The sequence below is a fragment of the Chlorocebus sabaeus genome, chromosome 23 (genome assembly GCF_047675955.1).
Source record: "Chlorocebus sabaeus isolate Y175 chromosome 23, mChlSab1.0.hap1, whole genome shotgun sequence".
Taxonomy (NCBI): Eukaryota; Metazoa; Chordata; class Mammalia; order Primates; family Cercopithecidae; genus Chlorocebus; species Chlorocebus sabaeus.
Window position 1 is genome coordinate 40,760,850 of NC_132926.1, and position 25,824 is coordinate 40,786,673.

The 25,824-nt window shown below is 44.7% G+C and overlaps 1 protein-coding gene across 18 annotated transcripts in view; it reads right to left on the reverse strand.

The window, feature by feature from the left end:
• LOC103245184 (protocadherin gamma-C4) overlaps positions 1–25,824 on the reverse strand; it is a 179,238-nt gene that overhangs the window by 75,662 nt on the left and 77,752 nt on the right. The window contains exon 1 of one of the 18 annotated variants that reach the window (XM_038006817.2): positions 22,397–25,041. The exons of 14 other annotated variants lie outside the window; for them this stretch is intronic. In XM_038006817.2, coding sequence (XP_037862745.2) covers positions 22,397–24,814 — 2,418 coding nt within the window. In that variant the 5' untranslated portion in view covers positions 24,815–25,041. Of the gene's footprint in view, positions 1–9,259; positions 12,511–19,028; positions 22,064–22,396; positions 25,042–25,824 lie in introns of those variants that run through there. 3 more of the 18 variants (XM_038006821.2, XM_073010613.1, XM_038006798.2) reach the window with 3 other exon arrangements.

A 25,824-nucleotide genomic window follows, 5' to 3' on the forward strand; every position in this document is an offset into this window, starting at 1 on the left:
ACTCCTGGGCTCAAGTGATCCCACATTGGCCCCCGAAAGTGGTGAGATTACAGGTGCATCTGGCGAGACAAGCTCTTTGTACTATAGAGAATGATGCAGTGGACATGGGTAGGAAAACAAAATGCAGTATAACTTATGATAGTGTTCTTAATCTGGTTTGAAGAGCAAGGTTCAGCTTGAGAAGGAGACTGGAACACTCAGTCATAAGATGCTCTTCAGTGGAACAATAATTTTCAAAGTTTAGGTCTGGCAACTTCCATTAGTCATATTCTTAGATTTACTGAAATTATAGGCTAACTTTATCAGCCAGAATGTCTTTTTGCAGTGAGAGGAAGTTTCTTAAATAGAACATGAAACAGTTGTGTGCTGAAGGAGAACTGATAAACAGGGATTCTGAGCTGTAAATTTAAATCTCTCATACTACAATGGCCAAGATTTGTCCCTCCCTTATTTTTGGATCAGTACAATTTGAATATCAAAAGTAAAATTATAAAATATAATCAAACACATATAAATATATAAAATCAAAACATGTTCCCTACCTACAGGCCCCAAACGCTCGGCATGCCTGATACTCTTGTCTGCCTGACTAGTGTCCCTCAAGCTCACCATGTCAAGTATTTCTCATCTTAGGCCTTTGGTCTTGCTGCTAGAAATGCTTTTTACTGAGATCTCTGAAAATGTTTAATGCTAGAAGAAAACCTGCTTGTGACTGAACTGAGTTTCATCAAGAACTTTTCACCTTGGAGAGTGGATTCTGCCCAAGCAGTTAGAATAATCACAATCATCCCCTTCCCCAACGTGCTTTCTGCAGTGAAGTTGCTACTGAGTCCTAAGGGGTAGGGATTCAAAAAAGAAGTTCACTCAGCCCTAGATTCGTAGAAGAAGCACACACCTGGTAAGAATATGGCGTCATAGAGCTACAGTTACCCAGAAACCTGGAGCTTAGCGCGGGATAGACATCCGTGGGAAAGACTCAAAGACAGGATCATTTTGGGGTGTTTGGCACTTCGAAACCAGCACAAACAATGCAATCAGGAAGAATAAAAAGGAAATTAAAGCTAAGGCAATCACCTGATAGAAATTACTTTTGGATTTAGACCGTAACTTTGCAGAGTGATCGCTGAGGTCTGGCAGAGCCTCTTGCAGGCTGTCGGCGAAGAGGGGCAGTGGTGGTGGTGACGTGGCGGTGGCGAAAGGAGCGGCTGTCCACCACAGTGCACCGCGACCAGTAGGCGCTGGCGAGTCGCTTACCTGTGGCCCAACGCGCTAGCTGTCCGCACCTCGTCGGTGCGCATTCCAGGCTGAAGAGCCTTGGCTCGCTGGCCTGCAGCACGTGGTAGGACAGCCACGTATTGTGACTCGCATCTGCGTCTACCGCCACCACCTTGGTGATCAGGTAGCCACGCTCGGCGGCGCGCAGTACCATATCCAAGAGCGCGAAGCCATCGCGCTCCAGAGCTGGGGTACAGCACCCGCGGTGCGTTGTCATTGAGGTTGTCCACCAACACGCGCGGGCTCATGTTGGCGCCGAGCGCGAGCTAGTCCTGGTCATGGGCCTGCAGCGTGAGCTTGAAGGCTCGCAGCTGCTCTTGGTCAAAGGCGCGCTGCGTGCTCATGGACACCTAGGACCACAGCGCCTGTGGCTCCAGGTCACTGGCCACGATCGAATAGGGGACTTGGCTGTTGGGTCCCAAGTCTAGGTTGGAGGTGTCTACTTGCACACTATGGAGGCTTTGGGAAGATTGGTCTTGGCCACGTGGACTACGTAGGAGGCCTTGTAGAAAACCAGAGCATTGTCGTTGATACCGCCAATGAGTAGGGTGAGGCTTGTTCTGGAGAAGAGGGTTGGCTTGCCTCGGTCAGTGGCAGTGATGCTGATGTTATATCTTGGGTCTGTTCCTGGCCCACGGCCCCATTTGTTACAAGCATGTAGTTAATTATTGGAGGAAGATTTTTCTCAAGGTGCATTTTCTTGTATCAGACATGGGACCTCGTTTTCTCCTGAATTCAGATCTTGTCATTTAAAGATCTTGTGATTTAAATCTTGGACAGTGATTACTGTCCAAGGTGCAGAATCTTTGGGAATCATTGTGGAATTAGAAGTAAAAATCGCCTCTAGGATATTGTCATAATCTTCTAGAATTTCGGTCTCAACTGTACACTGGACAATGAGTCCCTCTCTGTCACCTGCTACCAAAATCATGGAAATTTAAAAATCTTTAGAAGTCCAATGTACTTAAAGTTTTCATTTCTCCACTATTTGATCAAGGCCAAACTAGATATGGGTACTCTGGGTTGTGAAGTCATATGTGATCTCTGCCTTGACACTCTAATCCTGGTCGGTGGCCCTCACTCTCAGCACAGAAATGCACGGATGCACATCTTCCTGAAGGCTGATGCTGTATACATCCTAGCTGAACACAGGGTTGTCACTGGCTTCAACCAATAGGATCAGGAGCTGAGTGATGCTACTTTGCTGGGGAGCCGTCTAAGGCTGCTAGCACTAAGGAATGGGAGTTCTGCTTTTCCTAGTCAAGTGGCTTCTCTAACATATGATCAACATATGTCTTTCCACTGTTGGTCTCTTTTACTTCAAAGAGAAATATAGAGTTGCTGCTAAGGTGATAATTTTGTAAGGAAATTCTCTCAACATCAGGATCTTCTGCAGGTTCTGTTGCAAACCTTGTTCTGAGCTGGGTCAACCCAGAGATATGTAACTTAATAACATTCCTGCTGAACCATGGTGCATGATCCTTCACATCCTGAATCTCTATATTAATGTGAAAAACATTTAAAGAATTTTCAACTACTGTTTGTTCATTTTTTTTGAGACAGAGTCTCGCTCTGTCATCCAGGCTGGAGTGCAGTGGTGTGATCTTGACTGATTGCAACCTCCACCTCTCAGGTTCAAGCGATTCTCTCGTCTCAGCCTCCCGAGTAACTGGGATTATAGGCATGCACCACCTGTCCTATAATTTTTGTATTTTTAGTAGAGACGGGGTCTCACCATGTTGGTCAGGCTGGTCTTGAACTCCTGACCTTGTGATATGCCCGCCTCGGCCTCCCAAAATGCTAGGATTACAGGTGTGAGCCATTGTACCCGGCCTTCAACTATTTCAAAGCTTTATGGTCCAAGCTATAATTGGGGGGCATATCTGCTCCTGATCCATTCAGTCACTCACAAGTAAGTCTCCACTTTCTCCACTTAGAATGAAGTATTATTTCTCAGCATTAACCCAAAGCTTTCAAGCGGGCATGTCCTGGACACTGAGTCCCAGATCCTTGGCAAGGTTTCCCATCACCAAACTCTTGGCCAGCTCCTCTGGTACTGAATAATGGATCTGCATAGAGAATGCCCAGCAGGACAGAAATAGCAGGAAAGGAAGCATTAGTTGCCTTGGTTCTACCCAGCCTATTAGTCCATCACCATTACTCATCTCTTCCACAGTTAGAGTTGCTGCTGCTCCAGCCCAGATAAGCCCCTTTTCAAACTATTCTTGGATTATAGAGTCTCCAGCCAAGAAGGAGCTGAACTCATTGCCTGTAAATCCATTCCGTTTCTGCTTATAATCTGTAGAACTAGGAGCCATAATAGGAATGTTGTGGGTCTGCTCTTGGATTTGCATTCCATGAAATTAGAAAAGCCACCAAGCGGGAATGTTTGGGGATCGGCTCATTTATCTCTGTTTCCACACTGGCCAACAGTGGCACTCTGAGTCCCTACTCTAGAACCGCAGCCTGAAGAAATGAGAGGACAGCGTTCTGTAGAGTTAGTTGAGAGCAGATAGAAAGATGTTTCTCACTAGAACTTGCAAGCTGAAAGGCAGTAGTGCGGTCTTGCTCCTGCAATAAAATATTCCTGGGAATTTATAACCTCAGTGATGTCAGCACATGAAGTCAAAGTGATGACTTATTTTTATTTCTTCTTGACGTTTGAGTATTTGTAGGCTGAGAATCTTTCTTTCTATTCCCACCTCCATGCCTGGGCTTTACTTTTTCCATGGAACACAGTCTCAGAATGAATTGTTGGCTGAATCTTCAGCTGAAATTATATAGGAAGCTTCACAATATGGATTTTTTTTTCTTTTTTTTTTTTTTTTTTTTTGGGGGGGTCAGAGTCTCACTGTGTCGCCCAGGCTGGAGTGCAGTGGCATGATCTCAGCTCACTGCAACCTCCGTCTCCCAGGTGCAAGTGATTCTCCTGCCTCAGCTTCCTGAGTAGCTGGGATAACAGGTACCTGCCACACAATATAGAAATCTTATGAACTGAGGCATCTATTTTCAAAATTTGACAAACAAACCAGGTCCTTAGCCTTTTAAGATAAGTCAGACAGTTGGCAGGAAGCAGTGGCTCATGCCTGTAATCCCAGCACTTTGGGAGGCTGAGGCAGGCGGATCACCTGAGGTCAAGAGTTGAAGAGCAGTCTGGCCAACTTGGTGAAACCCTGTCTCTATTAAAAAAATTTTTTTTTTTTTTTGGGACGAATCTCACTCTGTCGTCCAGGCTGGAGTGCAGTGGTGCGATCTCTGCTCACTGCAACTCCGCCTCCCGGGTTCACGCCATTCTCCTGCCTCAGCCGCCCAGGCACCCGCGGCGACACCCGGCTAATTTTCGTTTTGTATTTTTAGTAGAGACGGGGTTTCACCATGTTAGCCAGGATGGTCTCGATCTCCTGACCTCATGATCCGCCTGCCTCGGCCTCCCAAAATGCTGGGATTACAGGCGTGAGCCACCGTGCCCAGCCTACTAAAAATATTTTTAAAAATTAGTCGGGCATGGTGGCGAGTGCCTGTAATCCCAGCTACTGGAGAGGCTGAGGCAGGAGAATCGCTTGAACCCGGGAGGCAGAGGTTGAACCCGGTTGGCAGAGGTTGCAGTGAGCTGAGATAGCACCACTTGCACTCCAGCTTAGGCGACAGAGTGAGACTCCATCCCCTCCCCCTCAAAAAAAAGGTAAGTCAGACAGCTGCCTTTTATTAGGGTTTAGATATAGAGGAAAAGTCCATGTAAAATAATTGGTTTTGCACTATGATTCTTTTTTTCTCTGAGACCACTTTCCAATAATTGAACTCAAGTATTGCATTGAGAACTTAGAAGGTGTACAAACTACTGTGTGAAATACTTCAGAGAGCTAATGATGAACTAAGAAATTATATCTGCCCTCAATGACAGTACACAGAGTAGATCCTTATATGACATGTCTAAGAAAAATTATGGTGGTACTAACTTCTTTTACATACAGATTAAACTATTTTGTTTGATTCTATGGTCTCTTCAATGACAGTTTTTTAAAAACATTTTCCTGAACCAGAGCCCTTCCCTTATGCTATCCAGAAGTCTCAGCCTTTATAAAATAATTTTTTCCAATTAGCTTTGCCAAAGGCTGGCTATCTTTTGCCATCAATATTTTAGGAATGCATCCTAAACAGTATGCCCTGTTATTGGTAATTTTCCATCAAGTATGGTTTCTTAAAACTGAACTCAAAGTGGCCGGGCACGGTGGCTCACACCTGTAATCTCAGTTATTTGGGAGGCCGAGGCGGGTGGATGACAAGGTCAAGAGATCGAGACCATCCTGGCCAACCCCATCTCTAATAAAAACACAAAAATTAGCTGGGTGTAGTGGTGCACCTGTAGTTCCAGCTACTCGGGAGGCTGAGGCAGGAGAATCACTTGAACCCAGGAGGCAGAAGTTGCAGTGAGCTGAGATAGTGCCACTGCACTCCAGCTTGCTGACAGATCGAGACTCTGTCTCAAAAAAAAAAAAAAAAAAAAAAAGTGAAAACTCAAAGTGTAGCATTAGAGAGTAACTGTGTCTCTTTCTTGAGATTTAGCCTCATCAGTTTGATTAACATCCCTTCGAAACTATGTGTTTGCTTTTCTAAACCTGACATCTTATATGAGGATAAAGAAGATTTTGCACCAGAACTATTCAATTCATGATCACAGCTATACTCTGTTACATGCCATAAAGAAAACTGATATACTTCGCTTATTTGTCATTAGCTTTATAATTTATTGAAAAGTGATGTATGAGATTAAATACACTATAAAAGTGTTGTATAGTTTCCTTAACATTCCTATGCTATTGCTGCTTCAAAAAGCATAATACTTCTGGAAGGAAAGCAGTGGAAGAATGTCTTCTGACTGATTACGTTCCAATTTTAGGTTCTATAAAACAGTGAAGCTAAAAATTTTAAATTATAGCTGAACGCTTTAACTTATTAGATGAAATGGATACATATCCACCTGTCATACACATAAGAAGACAAGAAAAGTCCTTGACATAATTTTATGACTGGAATCAGAAGAAATGTAAACATATCCAAACCCATTGCCCAGTTAGTCTCAGAAAACAATCAACACATATCTTAATTACCAATCCTAAATTATCAACAAGTGTCCTAAAAATCCTAAAGCTAAGCCATTAGTTTCAGTTCTTATATGGCCTAAACCAAATAATGATCACCAGCCTTCAGGTTTCGGTGATCCATTTTCTGGTGAAATTATCTAAGATCCCATTGAAGCAAACTGCTTCTTTAAAATAAGTTTCCTAGGATCCTTGTTTAGATTTCACTATGATTCAGACAAAGAAAAAGTAACACTCATAAAATTGTCGCATACAAAAATCTTTCCCCCATCTTTTATGGCCTAAAACTGTGGCTTCTCAATCAAGAATGTACCTAGGCACTTAAGATTTTTAAACCAGCTTTCACAAAAATTTTAGAATAGTTTTATTTCCATCCACAAATCATTCCATTGTACCACATGGAGAAGCACAAAAATCATTATTACTTTTCCCAACAGGACATCGAGTGTGCTGGAATTGAAAATATAAATCCTTTTTTTTTTGTCAACCACTAAAAATGGCTACTGTTAACTAATTGCATGCTGTGAATCAGATGATTTTTGTTAGCTCTAGCCATCACCAGGACCTTTCAAATTAGATATGATTATTTCTACTTTGCTGAAGCTCAAAGAGATTAAATAACTTTCTAAAGGTGACACAGTTAAGAAGTTAGCTAATTGCAAAGCTGCTGTCCTTCTATGACTTATCTGAAAATTCAAAATCCTGGTATCAGGTAATCCCCAGAGTACATTATTTGTTTATCCATTCATTCAACAAATATTTAATAAAGTCTATTCAGCTCAAACTGGAAACATAGTTGATTGAAATCACTGATATTTGAGATATCGTCTAAAGGTCTTGACTATTATGCTCTAACTCTCAATGATTTGTTCCTAAATCAAGTTAGGTGAACAGAGGTCAGAATAATTAGACCATGTTAGCTTAGCTTCCCAAATCATTTGTTTTCCTATTATGTCTTTCTTTCTATTTGACTACATATGAGAACTGTCCATGTGATAAACATTTTGGTAGTTCCTAAAAGACGATGGAGAAGGGAGGGTTCATTGTTCTCTATTTCTCTCAATATTACTTATAGAACACTGTACTTATTAAATTTTATTTGAAAACTAATGTAAATACAAATTTAGAATGTTTAGATAAATTCAAATACTTTCAAAAAATCACACAAGTAGAACCACACACTCTATATTTTGTCCCCTTTTTTTGGCCTCAGAAGCAGCAACTGCCTCATTTTAGAGCCTTTGGATGTCTTTCATTCTCTAAGTGGTATCCAATCTCTTTTCTGAGTTTTAATTATTGTATGTTTTGTATGTTTCACAGTAGACAGGCAGCAAACAAAGAAGAAAGAAAAAATAATTGGGATGTTATGTTTCCCTATACCTTTACAGAATTCACCAAAAGAAATCAGGCAATGCTTTTCAAAGAGTAATACACTTTAGCATTCAGTATCTGTAAACACTCTACAATAAGCATAAAGTTCTCAGAAAACACTTAGAATCTGCACATGTTTCAGAAATGTTCCCTTAGTTATAATAGTTATGGGGAATTTAATGTAGAAAGCAGGGGAAATTACTGCAAATTTGCCCCAGTCCTAAAAAAGTACTCAAAACACATTTTGTTAATTCTGAGTATTCCACAAAGTCATCATTAATATCATTAATGTAGGTAATGGGCAAAAGAAATGTCTAACTTGGAAACACACACAGATATTGTATTAATGAAATGCATAACAGAAGTGAAAAATAGTCTTTACTGTTTTTTGTCATGGCAATACAGGATATTGTATATTTAAGTGATAAAATTTTAAATGCAGAAGAAATAAATTCACTATATTTGGAAGTTCATAAATGATTTAAAACCATGAAATGACTTGGGATACTGAGAAAGTATAAATGGACATATCCCTAATGGCCAGAAAGAATTACTGCACTTTGAAAGAAACTAAATTCACTTTATGAATTTGCTAGCAATCTCAAGTGTAGTTAAAAGCCACTCTATTTATAAAAGTTTACTAAAATTTTATTTATATTTTCCATTGAATTAGATTTCTCCCCTCTAGATAAACAGATCAGTTGTTATCAGATGCTCTACACAAAACTGTTGCATGGTCAATGGGGAAAAAATTAAAAGTGGGAAAAGAGCATTACCATTGATAAATTAAGCTAGAAAATGATACAGAGTATTAATGTTATAAATTGTTAATAAATTATATCTATCATGTAAAATATATGTACATAAATAAGGTATGAGGGAAGGTGACTGGATTGTTGTTGGTGTCTGTCACATATATATAAATTTATCGATATCGGCTTTATAAATTCCAGATGTGCTAAGGGATATATTTCTCCAAGCTCAGAAAAGAATATTTGATAAGGGTGGGGCACTGTGGTTCACGCCCCTAATCCCAGCACTTATGGAGAGCGAAGCAGGAGGCTCACCTGAGCCCAAGTTCCAGATCAGCCTGGCCAACATAGTGAGACTCCTGTCTCTACAAGAAAGTGATAGATAGATAGATAGATAGATAGATAGATAGATAGACAGACAGACAGACAGACAGACAGACAGATAGCAGGGCTGTGGCTTGCAACTGTAGTCCCTGTTACACCGGAGGAGAAGGCGGGAGAATTGCTTGAGCCTAGGAGTTTGAGGCTGCAGTGAGCTATGATCGTGCCGCTGCATTCCAGCGTGGGCGACAGAACAAGAAAGAAAAGAAAGAAAAGAGAGAAAAGAGAAAAAAGAGAGGAAAGAAAGAAAGAAAGAAAGAAAGAAAGAAAGAAAGAAAGAAAGAAAGAAAGAAAGAAAGAAAGAAGGAAGGAAGGAAGGAAGGAAGGAAGGAAGGAAGGAAGGAAGGAAGGAAGAAAGAAAGAGATTTGATATAAACTCACCTGAATTAACGCACGACTGTCTTTAGAAAATACAGAATCACCTGACAGCAAAAGGGACTCGCTTTTTCCACCGCTCTCCTGGTTGACAAGCGTGTCTGCATAGTTGGGCTGGGGTAAGATCGGGTGACTCTTGCGCGAGTCCGAGGTGAGGGAGACCTCGTGGGAATAGGTCTGCAGGAAAGCCTGCACCCCGTCCACGCTCACAAAGTGCGACGCCGGGGCTCCTGTCAAGCTGCCTCCTGAAGCCTGCAGCAGGCGTGACTTGTGCCAGCGCCGCAGCCTGAGCGCCAGCAACACGATCACGAAGGCCAGGAAGACGCAGGAGACCGCGGCCACCGCCACCACCAGGTACAGCGTAAGGTCTGAGGTTTCAGAATTAACTGGAGACTCCAGGCTGCCGAGGTCCGCCAGGACTTTGGGGATGCTGTCGGCCACGGCCACCGTGAGCGTGACGGTGGCCGCGAGAGGGGGCTGGCCGTGGTCCTGGACAGCCACCACGAGGCTCTGCTTGAGTGCGTCTCTGTCCAGTAGGGCTCGCGCCGTGCGCACCTCGCCCGTGTGCAGCCCCACCGCGAAGAGTCCCGGTTCGCTGGCTTTGAGCAGGCGGTAGGACAGCCAGGCGTTCTGGCCCGAGTCTCTGTCCACTGCCACCACCTTGGTCACCAGGTAGCCGGGCTCTGCGGAGCGGGGCGCCAGCTCCACGCCAGTGGAACCGTCTGTGGGGACGGCGGGGTACAGGATCTCGGGCGCATTGTCGTTCTGGTCCAGCACAAACAGACTCAACGACACGTTGCCGCTGAGGGGTGGGTGCCCGTTGTCCCGTGCCATCACTTTCACTTGCAAGTCTCGCAACTGCTCGTAGTCGAAGGAGCTCAGCGCATACAGTACCCCAGAGTCGGAGTTGATGGACACGTAGGACGATAGGGGTGCCCCTTGGACGGTGTCCTCAGCCAGGGAATAAGTGATCTGGGCGTTCTCCTCACAGTCGGGGTCGTGGGCGGTCACGGAGACGAGGGAAGCTCCTCTAGGATTGTTCTCCGGGATATAAGCGGAATAGGAGGCCTGAAGGAAGATCGGCGGGTTGTCGTTGGTGTCTGCCACGTTCAGCAAGATGTGAATTTCCGTAGATAGGGGCGGGGTTCCCCGGTCAGTGGCGGTCACTGTGATGTTGTAGCTAGGAACCTGTTCCCTATCCAAGACTATGTCTGTGACTAAACTATAGTAATTTCCGTAAGATTTTTCTAATTTAAAGGGCAGATTTCCTTGGATGAAACAGATCACCTGTCCGTTTTCCTCAGAATCTTGGTCATTTACATTTAAAAGGGCAATTAATGTCCCTCTGGGAGAGTTTTCGGGAACTGAGCTGGCGAGAGAGGTGAGGACCACCTCTGGGGCATTGTCGTTCACGTCCAGAATAGTGATCAGGACTTTGGCTCGCGCAGAATATCCTGCATTATCCATTGCTTGCACTTCCATCTGGTAGAATCCTGACTCCTCGTGATCCAACTCCCCTATTGTTGATATTGTCCCAGAATTACAATCTAGTTTGAAAACTTGGGCCGCCTTGTCGTCCACATACCGGAAGGAATACCTCACTTCCGCATTGACTCCTTCGTCAGGGTCGGTAGCGTTGACTACAAGCAGCTGCGTGCCCACCGCCAGATTCTCTGGAATGCTCGCGCGGTACTCGGGCTGGGCAAACGCTGGCGCGTTGTCATTCGCATCCAGAACCATCACGTGGATGCGCGCGGTGCCTGTGCGCACTGGATCGCCCCCATCCGAGGCCGTAAGGACCAGGTGGTGAGCAGCCTTTTCTTCGCGGTCCAGGGCGCGTTCCAGCACCAATTCGGGGTACTTACTACCGTCGGCTCCATTTTGCACGATCAGGGAGAAGTGAGTATTCGGGCTGAGCTCGTAGCTCTGGAGAGAGTTCTTCCCAATATCCGGATCCCAGGCGTGGGGTAGAGGGAACCGCATCTCAGTGGCTGCGTTTTCACTGATTTTTATTTCTAATTCACTTTCACGAAAATAAGGCGCATTGTCGTTAATGTCCCTTACTTCTACTTCTACTCCATATATTTTCACTTTATCCTCAATCAGAATGTCTAGATTTAATTGACACTTGATGGCCCCCATACAGAGCTCCTCCCGGTCTATCCTGCCCGCCGTGACCAAGCTGCCGCTGCGCAGGTTCAGGGCGAAAAGCTGCGTTCTACCTCTGGGGACGATGCGGACTCCGCGCTCCGCCAGCTCCCGGGGCTCCAGCCCCAGGTGCTTGGAGATGTCGCCCACCCTAGAGCCTTTCTCCAGCTCTTCCGGAACTGAATAGCGTATCTGGGTGCATCTGGTCTCCCACAGAATCCCCAGGAGGATTCCCAGCAGGACCAGACCTTTGCAGTCCCGGTGCGGTCGCTCAGGAATCATTCTCATCTTCCTCCAGAATTATTTTCAATTCTGCCCTTAATCACTGAAGTCAGGAGCAGTTCTTTCGCTCCTAGAATGGGACAGTTTGGAAGTCAGAGCTCCTCCGTTGTTTCCTCATAGTCCCAGAGATGGTTCATTCCTAGCTATCTGCTTTGTGCTTCAGGCGCGTGCAAGGCGAGCAGGATCTCCGCTTTTCTCTCCCCGATTGGTGAACAGCGGCGCTCAGAGTCCTAACCAATTACTGCACAATCTTGAACTTCCAGAAAGGATATTTCGTTTTTATATCTTAAATAGCTCCACCTACTGTTCTTCAAAAGGGGATGGAAATCTACAGTATTCGCTTTAGAAGAAATTTCAGTGAGCCTTTTTTTTTTCCACCCAATGAGCATTTTTTTTTTCTCCCAATGAGCTTTTAAATGAATTGGAAGTTTCTATAAACAATGATTTTAATCTTATAATTTTAGTGCATCTGCTTTGAGATTACCGTTCCCCCAATACACCTGTTATGGGGGATGTCTCTCGAGGAGTTTCTCTTTTTTGACATATCATATAATAGAATAATTTAAACTTTCTGATTCAGCTATAATTTGGGGAAAACGTTTTTAAATAGATTCCTTGAACAAACCTGAATGGAAGGATTACTTTACCAGGTTTTTGAAATTTAACGCTTAAAAATCAAATTTTCATGATGATATGGAAACCTAAAAATGAGATATGTGATTGTATACATTATCAGAATCACACTTAACAAGAACTCAAGTGAAAAAGAAACATTTATATTTTTAGCATAAAGTGGAAGTATTCCAACTTGCATTGACTGGAAATAACGGAAGTACTCCAGGATTCTATTAATACATTATATTTCAAAAATATTAAGTGTTGAGGAAATTTAGTAAAAGAAAATTGGTAGTCCAAAGAATGTTACAGACTTACCTTTTCCTGGGTAACTGACCTAATTGTAATTACTGAGAATTACTGGTAATACTTTTGGAAGCCCATCAAAATATAGGGAAAAAAATCTGCCTAAGAAATAACTGGCTACTGTACTTTCATGAGCATAAATATTTATACTGTAAGGATAAGATGTTTGCTAGGCATAAAATAAAATAATATATTTTAAATTGGGAAGAAATACATAGGTAGCTGTGAGAAAAGATCAAACGCAAAATTGAGTTTTCTTGAATTACAAGAATCACAAGTAAACGTAACTGAATATTATCAAATCATTACCATGTTCTTATTTTTTTAAGCTTTTTTCTCTGCCAGGCACAGTGTCAGGCAACTGCAGTCTCAGCTACTCTGGAGATTGAGGTGGGAGGATTGCCATAGCCCAAGAGTTTAAGTCCAGCCTGGGCAACATAGTGAGACTTTAATCTCAATTTTTTTTTTTTAAAAAAGCATTTTCTCATGCATTTTCCTCAAAATTTATAGTTAATAGATTAAAGAAAAAGCCTTATATGCTCAAGATATTGATGTCCCAAGAAATACCACAGGAAAAAAATTTATTCTTCAATTAAAATATCTCAATGACAGCAGTATCAATACCCACTTCTCATGTGTGTGTGTGTGTGTGTGTGTGTATGTGAGTGTATAAAGAATGTCTCCGGGTGGGGCGCAGTGGCTCACACCTGTAATCCCAGCACTTTGGGAGGCCAAGGCGGGCGGATCACAAGGTCAGAGCGGGACTCCGACTCAAAAAAAAAAAAAAGAAAAAAAAAAAAGAAAGATCTTGTGGGGGGACTGTTTCTGGTGTCACCGTGAGAAAATTATTATTATTATTATTATTATTATTATTATTATTATTATTTTTTGAGACGGAGTCTCGCTTTGTCGCCCAGGCTGGAGTGCAGTGGCGCGATCTGGGTTCACTGCAAGCTCTGCCTCCCGGGACTACAGGTGCCTGCCACCTCGCCCAGCTAGTTTTTTGTATTTTTTTTTTTTTAGTAGAGACGGGGTTTCACCGTGTTAGCCAGCATGGTCTCGATCTCCTGACCTCGTGATCCGCCCGTCTCAGCCTCCCAAAGTGCTGGGACCACAGGCTTGAGCCACCGCGCCCGGCACGGTGAGAAAATTAAATCTTCTTTTTCTAGAATCCGAAGGAACATACAGATTGCAGGAATAAAGCAAAGTTCCCTCATTGTAGTTGGGAGAAACCCCGTCAAGTCTTAGAACACAGGCCAGGGTGAAACCAACCCCAGGCAGAGGGGTTGGACAAGGCGACCGCCAAAATCACTGCGAGGAAGAAGAGCATAGAAATCAAGGCCAAGGCCAAGGCCACGACCAAGTAAATCTGCAGGTTTGCCTGGGAATTAGAGGCCACAGGACGGTCAATGAAGTCTGGCAGTGCCTCCTGCAGGCTGTCTGTGAAGACTAGGTGAAGTGTAGCGGTGGCAGAGGGGGGCGGCTGTCCTCCGTCATGCACAGCAACCAGCAGGCACTGTCGGGCCGAGTCACTGTAGCCCAAGGCACGCACAGTGCGCACCTAGCCCGTGGGCAGCCCCAGGCTGAAGAGCCCGGGCTGGATGGCCTGCAGCACGTGGTAGGACAGCCAATCTTCGCGTCCCGAATCTGCGTCCAACGCCACCACCTTGGTCACCAGGTAGCCAGACTCTGCGGTGCGTGGCACCATATCGAAGAGTGCGGAGCCATCGGACCCCAGCGCGGGGTACAGCACCTGCCGCACATTGTCATTGAGGTCGCCCACCAACTCGCGCAGGCTTACGTTGGCACTGAGCGCAGGTGAGCCCTGGTCGTGGGCCTGCAGCTTGAACTCCAAGGCGCGCAGCTGCTCGAAGGCGCGCAGTTGCTCGTGTTCGAAGGCGCGCTGTGCGAACACCACCCCGCTCTGTGCACTCACGGACACGTAGGACGACAGTGCCCGCAGCTCCAAGTCACTGGTAACAATGGAGCAGGAGACTTGGCCATTCAGCCCTAGGTCCAGGTCAGAGGCGCTGACTTGTGTGATGGAGGCTCCGAGAGGGTTGTTTTCGGCCACGTGGACCCCGTAGGAGACCTGGTGGAAAACCGGAGCACTGTCGTTGACGTCACCAATGTATAGGGTGACGCTTGTGCTGGATGAGAGCGGAGGCTTGCCCCTGTCAGTGGCAGTGATGGTGACCTTGTACTCCGGGGTCCCAATCCAGGGTCCCATCTGTTACAAGCTTATAGTCATTATTGGCGGAAGATTCCATTCTAAAAGGAATTCTTTTGTTTATGAGGCATGTGACCTCCCCATTTTCTCCCGAATCTTTATCATGTGTTTTGAACAGAATGATCGCCGTCCAGGGTTCTGCAACCTCAGTTACAGAACTGGACACCGAAGTAAAAACCACGTCTGGGGCGTTGTCGTTCTCATCTAGGATTTCTAGCATAATTTTACATTCGCTGGTCATGCCTCCACCATCCTTCGCCTCTATGCTCATGGTATAACTGCTATAAATTTCGAAGTCTATTAAGTCTTTGGATTTAATTTCCCCATTTTGATGGTCTAGCACAAACATATTTCCAATATCATCTGGTAGGGATTTGAAAGAGTAGGTGATCTCTGCACTGACATCCTCATCCTGGTCAGTGGCTGTCACCTTTAGCACACAGGTGCCTGGGGGCACATTCTCTCTAAGGCTGACTTTGTATACATCCTGGCTAAAAACTAGGGCATTATCGTTGCCATCAGTGACCTTAATTTGAATTGCAGCAGTGCCAGTTAGGACTGGGTCACCCCCATCTGCTGCTTTCAGGACCAGGAGATGAGAGCTCTATTCTTCCTGGTCCAGGGGCTTCTCCAGCACTAATTCTGGAGCATTCTTGCCTTCAGTCTTGTCCATCATCAGAGAGAAATGTTCATTAGAGCTGAGCTGGTAACTCTGGAGACAGTGAGCCCTACATCTGCATCTATAGCAGATACCAGGCCAAACTGAGTGCCTGGAATTGCTAGCTCATTGATTTGTGAAACAATGCTATTTTGGGGAAAATAAGGTGGATTATCATTTATATCTTCTATCATCACATTTATGTGAAAAACATTTAGAGGATTCTCTGGTACAATTTCTGAGGGTATGACACAGGATTTTGAGGACAGAGTGACTCTCGATCTATTCTGTCACTCACAAGAATGTTCCCATTCTCCGTGTTCACGGTAAAGGACTGTTCCTCTGTACTAACTCTAAGGTTTCGGGTCAATAAATCCTGAACATGCAGCCCCATGTCCTCAGCAACGTTCCCCACCACCGAGCCCCGGACCGTTTCTTCTGGATTAGAGTAGTGGATCTGCTCCGAGGGCATCCTGCAGAACAAAGGCAGCAGGAAAGGGAAGAGTATTTGCCGCCGCCGGGTCCTGCTTCTCTGCTTCACCCTGTTTCCCATCCTTCCCGTGCGTTGCTGCAGTCTCCGACGTTAAGAGAAAATGTTTCACAAAGTGCTTTTAAAATATTTACTTCCACACATAGAAAACCCAATGCTCCCAGTTTGAAGGCACCCCAATCCGTAAGGAATCAGATTTGAGGGAGCAGAAAGCCCAAGTCTTGGCCACTTTCCTTTCCGACTTTCTTCTGTGACTGAGCAGAATATAGTCCTGGTAGATCCCAGGCTCCAGCTCTTGCAGCACATTGGCCAACAGCGGGGCTCTGAGTCTATTTAGAAAACTGTACCCGGAAGACTTTGCTAATTCAATAGCATTCAAAATTTAGACTGATGTGTTGGATTAATGCATAGGAAACTAGACACTTTAAGAGTTTTGGTAGTGACTATTTTCCAGTGTTTACTACCAAAGAAGATTCCTTAGAGATGGGATCCTATAGAACAGTCATTAGCCCAGTAAAGAGAAGTTAAACGTTTTTTTCTTTTTTCTTTTTTTCTTTTCTTTTCTTTCTTTTTTTTTTTTTTTTTTTTTGAGATGGAGTCTCACTCTTTTGCCCAGGCTGCAGTGCAGTGACACGATCTCTGCTCACTGCAAGCTCTGCCTCCCAGGTTCAGGCCATTCTCCTGCCTCAGTTTCCCCAGTAGCTGGGACTACAGGCGCCCGCCACCACGCCTGGTTAATTTTTTGTATTTTTAGTAGAGACAGGGTTTCACCATGTTAGGCAGGATGGTCTCTATCTCCTGACCTCGTGATCCACCCACCTCAGCCTCCCAAAGTGATGGGATTACAGGCGTGAGCCACCGCACCGGCCCAAGTTTCTTTTTTTCTAAGCAGAAGCAATGCACATATTGGAAGAACTAGGCAAAGTCTTCTCTCCTGATGTACAACAAAAACAATGTGGGAAAACATCCCCACCAAGTGGTATGGGAAAATTTTGACCACTATGAAATGATATGCAGTATTAATTATTTTCAATCTGATGTGCAGATAATTTTCCTCTTAGTTTTATCAGAGAAAACTGGAGGAGCACTGAAAGCTATATAGGGCATATTCAGAATAAAGATAGCCAAACCTTTCTTATCACTTATAAAAGAGGTTTCTGAAAAGGATTATTAAGTGTTTTACACTTTAATCATAAACAGAATATAAAGGTATAGCCTAGTAGGTAGCCTTAGGAATTTAATAACATGAAATGTGAGGGTGTTTTATTTTTATCCTCTATTTAATGGGACTATATGTTATACCTTAACAGAACTTTATCACTACCTCCAAATCAACATAACCATCTTAATATCACATTTCAAAGCCAACCCTTCCTTTTTGTTCTCCAAAGTCTTGGGTGCAAGCTCCCAGTTAGTTTAGATGAGGCTTTATAATATGGAACAATCTCCTTTTCCCAGCCAAATACCTCATATCCTTTTTATTTAGTTCTAGTCAAAGTACAATGCCTTACATCCATTTTCTCAGTTTGGAATTCCACAAGTATAAATCCTATCTCTAGATGCTCAAAATACCCCAACATTTTTCTTGACTTCAAGACGAATGTAGGCATCTGTTGGAAGACTTGCCTTTCCTACAGTTAAAATTATTTTTTGTGCAAGCCCTAGATAGTCAGTTTACAACTAATGACATAAGGTAAATTCCTAAATGAGAAAAATAAACTTGAAAGGGAACATAAATAAGGAAGTAATTTGGGGCAAATACCTAGAAGTGATGCGAGAGTGTTAAGTGAATTGATTATGGAAATTATTCCTGTGATCAAAAGCCCTAGATAAGTCTCCATTCCTCATTTGACTTTCCTAGACATTGCTTCAGATAACATGTATGTCAGGCAACTATCAAGCTTCAGTAACAAGTTGGTCTGAATAAAAGAACTGAATGTACTATTTGCCATAAGAAAGACCTTATAAAGGAAAGAAAGAAGGAATCTATGACTCCCAAGTACACTGAAAATGAACAAAAAATAGCCAGAAGGATACTAGCTAAATCAGTTTCATTAAAGTCCAAATACCTTCAATCTATTTATATATTCACAAACTATTCTATTTGAATAAATCTATAGACATCTTTAGCATATTTGAAAATAGCTTTTTGAGAAGCACTGAATCAAAATCAAGTCATTTCTATATATGGATTTACTACATTAAAAAGCCTTCCATACATACAAACGCAGACACCAAAGTAAAAGAATAAAAGGAAATAATACCAGTTCAATAATTCAATTATTTCCTCAGACCAGTCAATGCAACTTCACCATAGTAATGGAAAAGATATCTAGAGCTTAAGAAAAAATGTCATCTAAATTTTATCTCCCAAGGAAATCCAGTAGTTAAAAGCCAGTAAATATGTCTGTGTTGATAGGATGAAGAAATGAGACAAAGTTGAAATAGTCAACAGGATCTAAACATATTACCAGCCAACAAGAATCAAAACAAAATTGCTCAGAGAAAAGCTTACATGTGTAAGTGTGTGTGCATGTGTATAGATAGATAGATGAGAAAGAGAGCTAGAGGGAGCATGCTATTAAATCGACAGGATCTAAATTTGAACATTAGCAGTAATAGCAAATAATGGTGGAATATAACTACAAATCAGTGAAGGCACTGCAAAATTGAAATGGAAATAAAAAGTGTTTGTGAATCATTAATTTGTATCTATATATAGTAAATTGATAGCCTCATATACTGATAATAGAAAAATAATACTAAAATTCAACTTACTACAAACCAAGCCAGCATAGTTGAATGGCCCCTTTGAAATCAAAAGAAAATATGCCAGGACTGAAAAATGACTTTCACAAAAACGTTCTGAAAGATTATGGTAATCTCATGAAAGGCAAAGTAAAACTCACATGTATTGCTCTAAATATAAATGAAATAAATATATGCCGCCCCCCCCAAACAGTTTTCATAATAGGCTCAATAAACATCTCCTTAAAAGACTTGTGCCAAGACACCAACAATTAGGAGGCAGAGAAATAAATCTCACCTGATTACTTGTCGGGTCACATTTGCCTAAAATGATAGCTGAGTCTTCAGCTATCAAGAGTGGTTCGCTTTTCTCACAGCTCTCCTGGCTGATGAGCGTGTCCCCATAGTTGGGCTGGGGGAAAATCAGGTGACTCTTCCGAGAGTCCGAGGTGAGGGAGACCTCGTGGGAATAGGTCTGCAGGAAAGCCTGCACCCCGTCCATGCCTACGAAGTGTGAGGTGGGCATACCTGCCAGCCCGCCTTCAGAAGCCCGTAGCAGGCGTGACTTATGCCAGCGCCACAGCCTGAGTGCCAGCAGCACGACGACAAAGACCAGGAAGATGCAGGAGACTGCGGCCACCGCCACTACCAAGTACAGCGTGAGGTCTGAGGTTTCAGAGTTAGCCAGAGACTCGAGGCTGACGAGGTCCGCCAGGACTTCGGGGATGCTGTCGGCCACAGCCACGGTGAGCGTGACGGTGGCCGAGAGAGGGGGCTGGCCGTGGTCCTGGACGGCCACCACGAGGCTCTGCTTGAGCGCGTCTCTGTCCAGCAGGGCCCGCACCGTGCGCACCTCGCCTGTGTGCTCCCCTACCGCGAAAAGTCCCGGCTCGCTGGCCTTGAGCAGGCGGTAGGACAGCCAGGCGTTCTGGCCTGAATCTTTGTCCACCGCAACCACCTTGGTCACCAGGTAGCCAGGTTCTGCAGAGCGGGGCGCCAGCTCCACGCCAGTGGAACCGTCTGTGGGGAGGGCGGGGTACAGGATCTCAGGCGCATTGTCGTTCTGATCCAGCACGAACAGGCTCAGCGACACATTGCTGCTGAGGGGCGGGTCCCCGCTGTCACGTGCTATCACTCTCAGTTGTAAGTCTCGAAACTGCTCATAGTCGAAAGATTGTAGGGCATAGAGAACACCAGTGTTGGAGTTAATAGAGACATAAGAGGATAGAGGCACCCCCTGGACAGTGTCATCCGTCAGAGAGTAAGTGACCAGGGCATTCTGTTTACTGTCCGGGTCGAGGGCAGTCACTGAGAAGATGGAGGCACCCCTGGGGTTGTTTTCGGGAATATAGGCAAAGTAAGAGGAGTGAGGAAAAACAGGAGGGTTATCGTTGTCATCTGCCACATTCAGCCAGATATGAGTTTCTGCAGACAGAGGCGGGCTTCCCTGGTCTGTGGCTGTCAACGTTATATTGTAGCTCTGGACCAACTCCCTGTCCAGCACTCTGCTTGTTATCAATTTGTAATAATTTCCATAAGTCTTTTCTAATTTAAAAGGCAAGTGGTTAGGAATAAAACAGGAGACTTGACCATTTTCTCCAGAATCTTGATCTTGCACATTTAGAAGAGCAATGACTGTACCTGGAGGAGAGTTTTCCAGAATTGAATTAATAGAAGAGGTGATAGTTATTTCTGGAGCGTTATCATTCACATCCACAACAGTGATCAACATCATCGCGGTGGTAAAGAGACCTCCACCATCTTGGCCTTGAATTTCCATCTCATAGAATCCATATTTTTCAAAATCCAGAGACCCCCGTACTAGAACTTCTCCAGTTTGTGAATCCAATTGGAATATTTCAGAAGCCTTGCTTTCCATGTTCCGAAATGAATACATTACTTCCCCGTTGATTCCCTCGTCTGGATCCGTTGCATTAACCACCAGCACCCGAGTTCCAGAGCTGATGTTTTCTGGAACGCTCACGCGATATACGGACTGTGTAAACACTGGGATGTGGTCATTTACATCGAGGACCACCACACGAATGGGAACTGAGCCCTTTCGGATGGGATCGCCTCCATCTAAAGCTGTGAGGAGGAGCAGGTGACCAGCCTCTTTCTCTCGGTCCAGGCTTCCCTCCAGTACTAGCTCTGGATTCTTGGCCCCATCCATTCTGCCCCGTAGTTGCAAGGAAAAGTAACTATTAGGGCTGAGCTGGTAGCTCTGGAGGGAATTCACGCCCACATCTGGATCCCTAGCATTAGGAAGAGCAAATCGCGCCCCAGGAATTGCGTGCTCACTGACTTTTATCTCCACTTCGTCTTCCTGGAAGCTGGGGGCGTTATCATTAATATCGATTATTTCCACCTCCACTCCGTAAATCTTCAAGGTGTCTTCCACGAGAAGTTCCATATTTAAAAAACAGGAGGACACCGTCTCACAGAGCTCCTCCCGGTCTATCCTGCCTGCCGTGATCAAGCTGCCGCTTCGCGGATTCACAGCGAAAAGCTGTGTCTTCCCTCTGGAGACGATGCGGACTCCGCGCTTCGCCAGCTCCCGGGGCTCCAGCCCCAGGTCCTTGGAGATATTGCCCACGAAGTAGCCTTTTTCGGTTTCTTCGGGCACCGAATATCGGATCTGCCCGGCCCGGAACCCCCGCAGCGTCCCCAGGAAAATGCACAGCAGCACCAGCCCACTGCGGTCCAGGCGCTGTAGCGGATTCGCCATGGCAGGCTCTAAGCCGATATTCCGCGATTTCTCGAGCTGGTTGGTTGTGAATCGGTTTATGTATCTATGAAGTCCTAGGCCGACTGCATCCAAAATACATCAGAAAGTGCAGGAAAATACTTCTAAGTCTCCAGTGAGTATCCATCTCATTCTGCTTTGTGTGGTAGAGGCGGAGGAGGGAGGGACTCAATAGCGCGCAGCTTCCCATTCCCTGATTGGTGAACAGCGGCGCCTAGAGCCCATTCTTATTATTGCAACGACTAAGAAATTCCAGAAGAAATGATTACGCTCACCTCTTCGTGAATCTCACGTATTTGTAGAGCTTAAAAACGATTATACACAATGCTTATATTATGTGATGTTAAAACTTTACCAATAACACCCACGAAAGGAGTAATTATTAAAAGGACTTGCTTAATTTTAAGAAAGTTTTCAAAATATTACTGGAGTTGAAAACTTGTAGATTATAATTGGTTCCAATTCATTTTAACCGACTGAAAAGAACGACATTTCTGGAAGTGGAAATAACATGGTCCCGATAAAATCATCAGGTAGGATGCCTAACTATAATTCTTACAAGTGTTCCTTTATTGAGTAAATGAAACACTTGAGAAAAATTGAATAGCATCAGGGTTTCAATTAAAATACCATACCGTGAAAATATACCTGTATTTTATATTTTTAACCAAAAGGTATTTTATTTCATAAAAAATGTCACCGGAGATTACCCATGTAGATGGCCTTAAAATGTCTTTGAATAGTAGGAAGATTGAGGCATTTAATTTAAACTTTTGTTTTAACAATGATAGCCATAAATTTGACCTATATTTTGGGAACTCTATGAAGAGGTTATCTAGAATCTTAAAATAATATCACTATATTGGAATATATTGGCATATTGTAATACAAAAAGGATTAAATACATTTTAAATACTTACCTGTTTAAGAATCTTATTTGCTTCCAAGCTAGGAGTTAAAATGCTAGCCAGTAGCATGGAAGAGCTATCTTTGTTGAAGTTATCTTGTGTGGCTGGACAATGATCAACAGATGTGAGGAAATTAAATTCAGGATTCATTTGATCCCCAGGCACACAAAAATTATAGGCATAGGGCAACGTTCCCTCACTGTAGCTGGGGGGACCTACAGGTCCGGACTTGGAGCAGAGAACTGACTCAAAGCAGCCCCTTGCAGTAGGGCTGAAAGACTGTCTTAGGCGTAGAGCGATAGCTAGAATCACCGCGAGTAGAAAGAGCACAGAAATCAAGGCCAAGGCCACCACCAGGTAAAACTGCATCTCAGCCTGGGAGTCAGAGGGTGTGGGACGGTCGCTGAAATCCGGCAGTACCTCTTGCAAGCTATCTGCGAACACCAGGTGCAGCATGGCAGTGGCTGAAAGGGGTGGCTGTCCTCCATCTCTTACAGCGACTAGCAGGCGCTGGCGGACCGAGTCCTTGTCACCCAAAGCACGCGCCATGCGCACCTCGCCAGTTCGCAGCCCCAGGCTGAAGAGCCCGGGCTCACTGGCATGCACCACGTGGTAGGACAGCCAGGCATTGTGCCCCGAGTCGGCGTCCACGGCCACCACCTTGGTCACCAGGTAGCCTGGCTGTGCGGCCCGCGGCACTGTGTCGAAGACCGCGGAGCCGTCGGGACCCAGCGCAGGGTACAGCACCCGCGGTGCGTTGTCGTTACGGTCGCCCACCAACACGCGCAGGCTCACATTGGCGCTGAGCGCGGGCGAGCCCTGGTCGCAGGCCTGCAGCGTGAGCTCGAAGGCGCGCAGTTGCTCGTGGTCAAAGGCGCGCTGCGCGAACACCACCCCGTTCTGCGCGCTCACGGACACGTAGGACGACAGCGTTCGTGACTCCAGGTCGCTGGCAACGAGAGAGTAGGAGACACGGCCATTGGGCCCGAAGTCTGGGTCAGAGGCACTGACTTGCGCTATGGAGGCACCTGGCTGGTTGTTTTCTGGCACATGGACCAGGTAGGCGGACTGTCCGAAAACCGGCGCGTTGTCGTTGACGTCAGTGATGTGCAAGGTTATGGTTTTGCTGGAGGAGAGCGGAGGCTTGCCTCTGTCGGTGGCTGCGATGGTGACGTTGTACTCTGGGGTCTGCTCCCGATCCAGGGCCCCATCTGTTACTAGCTTGTAGTAATTATTAGAAGAAGAATGAATCTTAAATGGAACACCTCTACTTAAACTACACCTGACTTCCCCATTTTCCCCTGAGTCTCGGTCCCGTGTTTTGAAGAGGGCAACAACCACTCCTGGAGGGGAATCCTCCATAATCTGATCAGAGAGTGACGTGATGATTATTTCTGGGCTGTTGTCATTTTCGTCTAGAACTTCTATAATTACTTTACAACGTGTTGAGAGAGATCCTCGGTCTTTTGCCTCTATGTTCATCGTATATCTTTCCACTTCTTCAAAATCCAAAGGCTGCTGAGTTCGAATGTTTCCTGTAGCGTAATCCAGAGAGAACACGTGCTGAGCTTTGTCAGCCACACCAAGGAAGGAATAAGTGATCTCCGAGTTGATGCCCTCGTCCTGGTCAGTGGCCTTCACTCTCAGGATGGAGGTGCCTGGAGGCACGCCTTCCCGTAGGCTGACCCTGTACACGTCCTGGCTGAACACTGGGGGGTTGTCATTGGCATCTATTACCAGGATTCTTATCTGAGCAGTACCGCTTCGGGGAGGGTCCCCACCATCTAAGGCAGTCAGTACCAAGTGGTGAGCGCTCTGCGTTTCTCGGTCCAGAGTCTTCTGCAATACTAATTCTGGATATTTGCCACCATCAGGATTGTCTTTCTCCACCAATGAGAAATACTCGTTAGGACTTAGTTGGTATTTGCTCAGCGAATTCATACTAATATCAGGATCTTCTGCAGACTCAAGAATTGTTCCCATCCCCGGGCTGACAGATTCACTGATTTCTAAGTTTATTTCATCTTTCTGGAATTGAGGGGCGTGGTCATTAATATCCTCAATCACCACAATGATATGAAAAATATTTAAAGGATTTTCCACCACAGCTTCCAATTGCAACTCACATCTTCTTTTCTCTTTGCATATTTGCTCACGGTCTATTCGGTCCTTCACAAGTAAGTCCCCGCTCTCCGCGTCTACGCTGAAGTGCAGCTTCTCCGCGCTAACTCGCAGCTTTCGAGCCGACACATCCAGGACACTGAGCCCTAGATCCTTAGCGAGGTTCCCCACCACCGAGCCCTTGGCCAGCTCCTCCGGAATCGAGTAGCGGATCGGCTCACCCAGCGCAGGGTAGAACAAAGGCAGCAGCAAGGGAAATAGTACCTTCCGCGGGCCGGCCCGGCGCCTCTGCGCGCAGCTCCCTCCCATCGTTCGCTTGGGTTCTCGCTGGGTCCCCGCTTTTTCCAGCTGGAGAAAGTGCACTCTACCGCGCTAAAAGAGCATTCGGCCCAGGACAGGAGGAGTCCCGGGTCTCGGAGCTGGGAATCTGGTGTGCTGGGCAAAGTCTGCCCAGCCGGGAGCCTCTGTGTGTGTGCTGGTTTTCTTCTTTCTGTTGTTGGCTGCGCAGGGAATCCTAGGCTGGAGGCTGAGGGATCCCCGGCGTCAGCGCTTGCTCTGCACTGGCCGACAGCGGCGCCCAGAGGCTCCGTTTGGGACTGCAGCTTGACTTTATCTCTTTCAAGGAATTTTTTGAGTTGACAGCCAAAATATTTGAATCTTATTCCTCAGTGATTCCTTTACATCAGGAAATATATTTCCACGTGGTCATAACTAGCTTATCGTTTTATGTACTAAAATTTACATATATCTTGAATAAATGAATATTTTTTCTTCAAAATTTAAAGAGGTACAAAAGAATATAGCATGAAGGTTTATAGGTCTCCTATCCTATGGCCCATTGCTCTCCACTTCCTCCATCCAGAGGCAGTCATTCTTGTTCCTTTTAAGAGTAATTATCTATGAAGCTGGAAGTACTGAAGATAAGCAACATTTTTTTTCGTCTTCAATTCTAACCTATATTCACCTAGAAAGTAATAATTCCTAATTTCATATTTAAGTACTGCAATGCAACCATTGCTCTAGTCATTACCATCATCCAGGGTGTCCTGTATTGCTTTTAAATAACCATATTTAAAAATATTTTCTTACAATAGCTACAATGTCAAAAGAGTAGTTTTTTAAAAAATATCTGTATTTTTCATTTGAGATGAATGCACAATAATTTTGACTCTTATGAACACAAATATGAAATAATAGTTTCAAAGGCTTAATAGTTAATAACTATGATCCTAAGGAGTGTGCTTTCCTTCCATAGACCTATCACTGAACAAATGTTGACTGGCCTGAAAAAAGTCATGGTCTTCAAAGGGTCTTGAGAA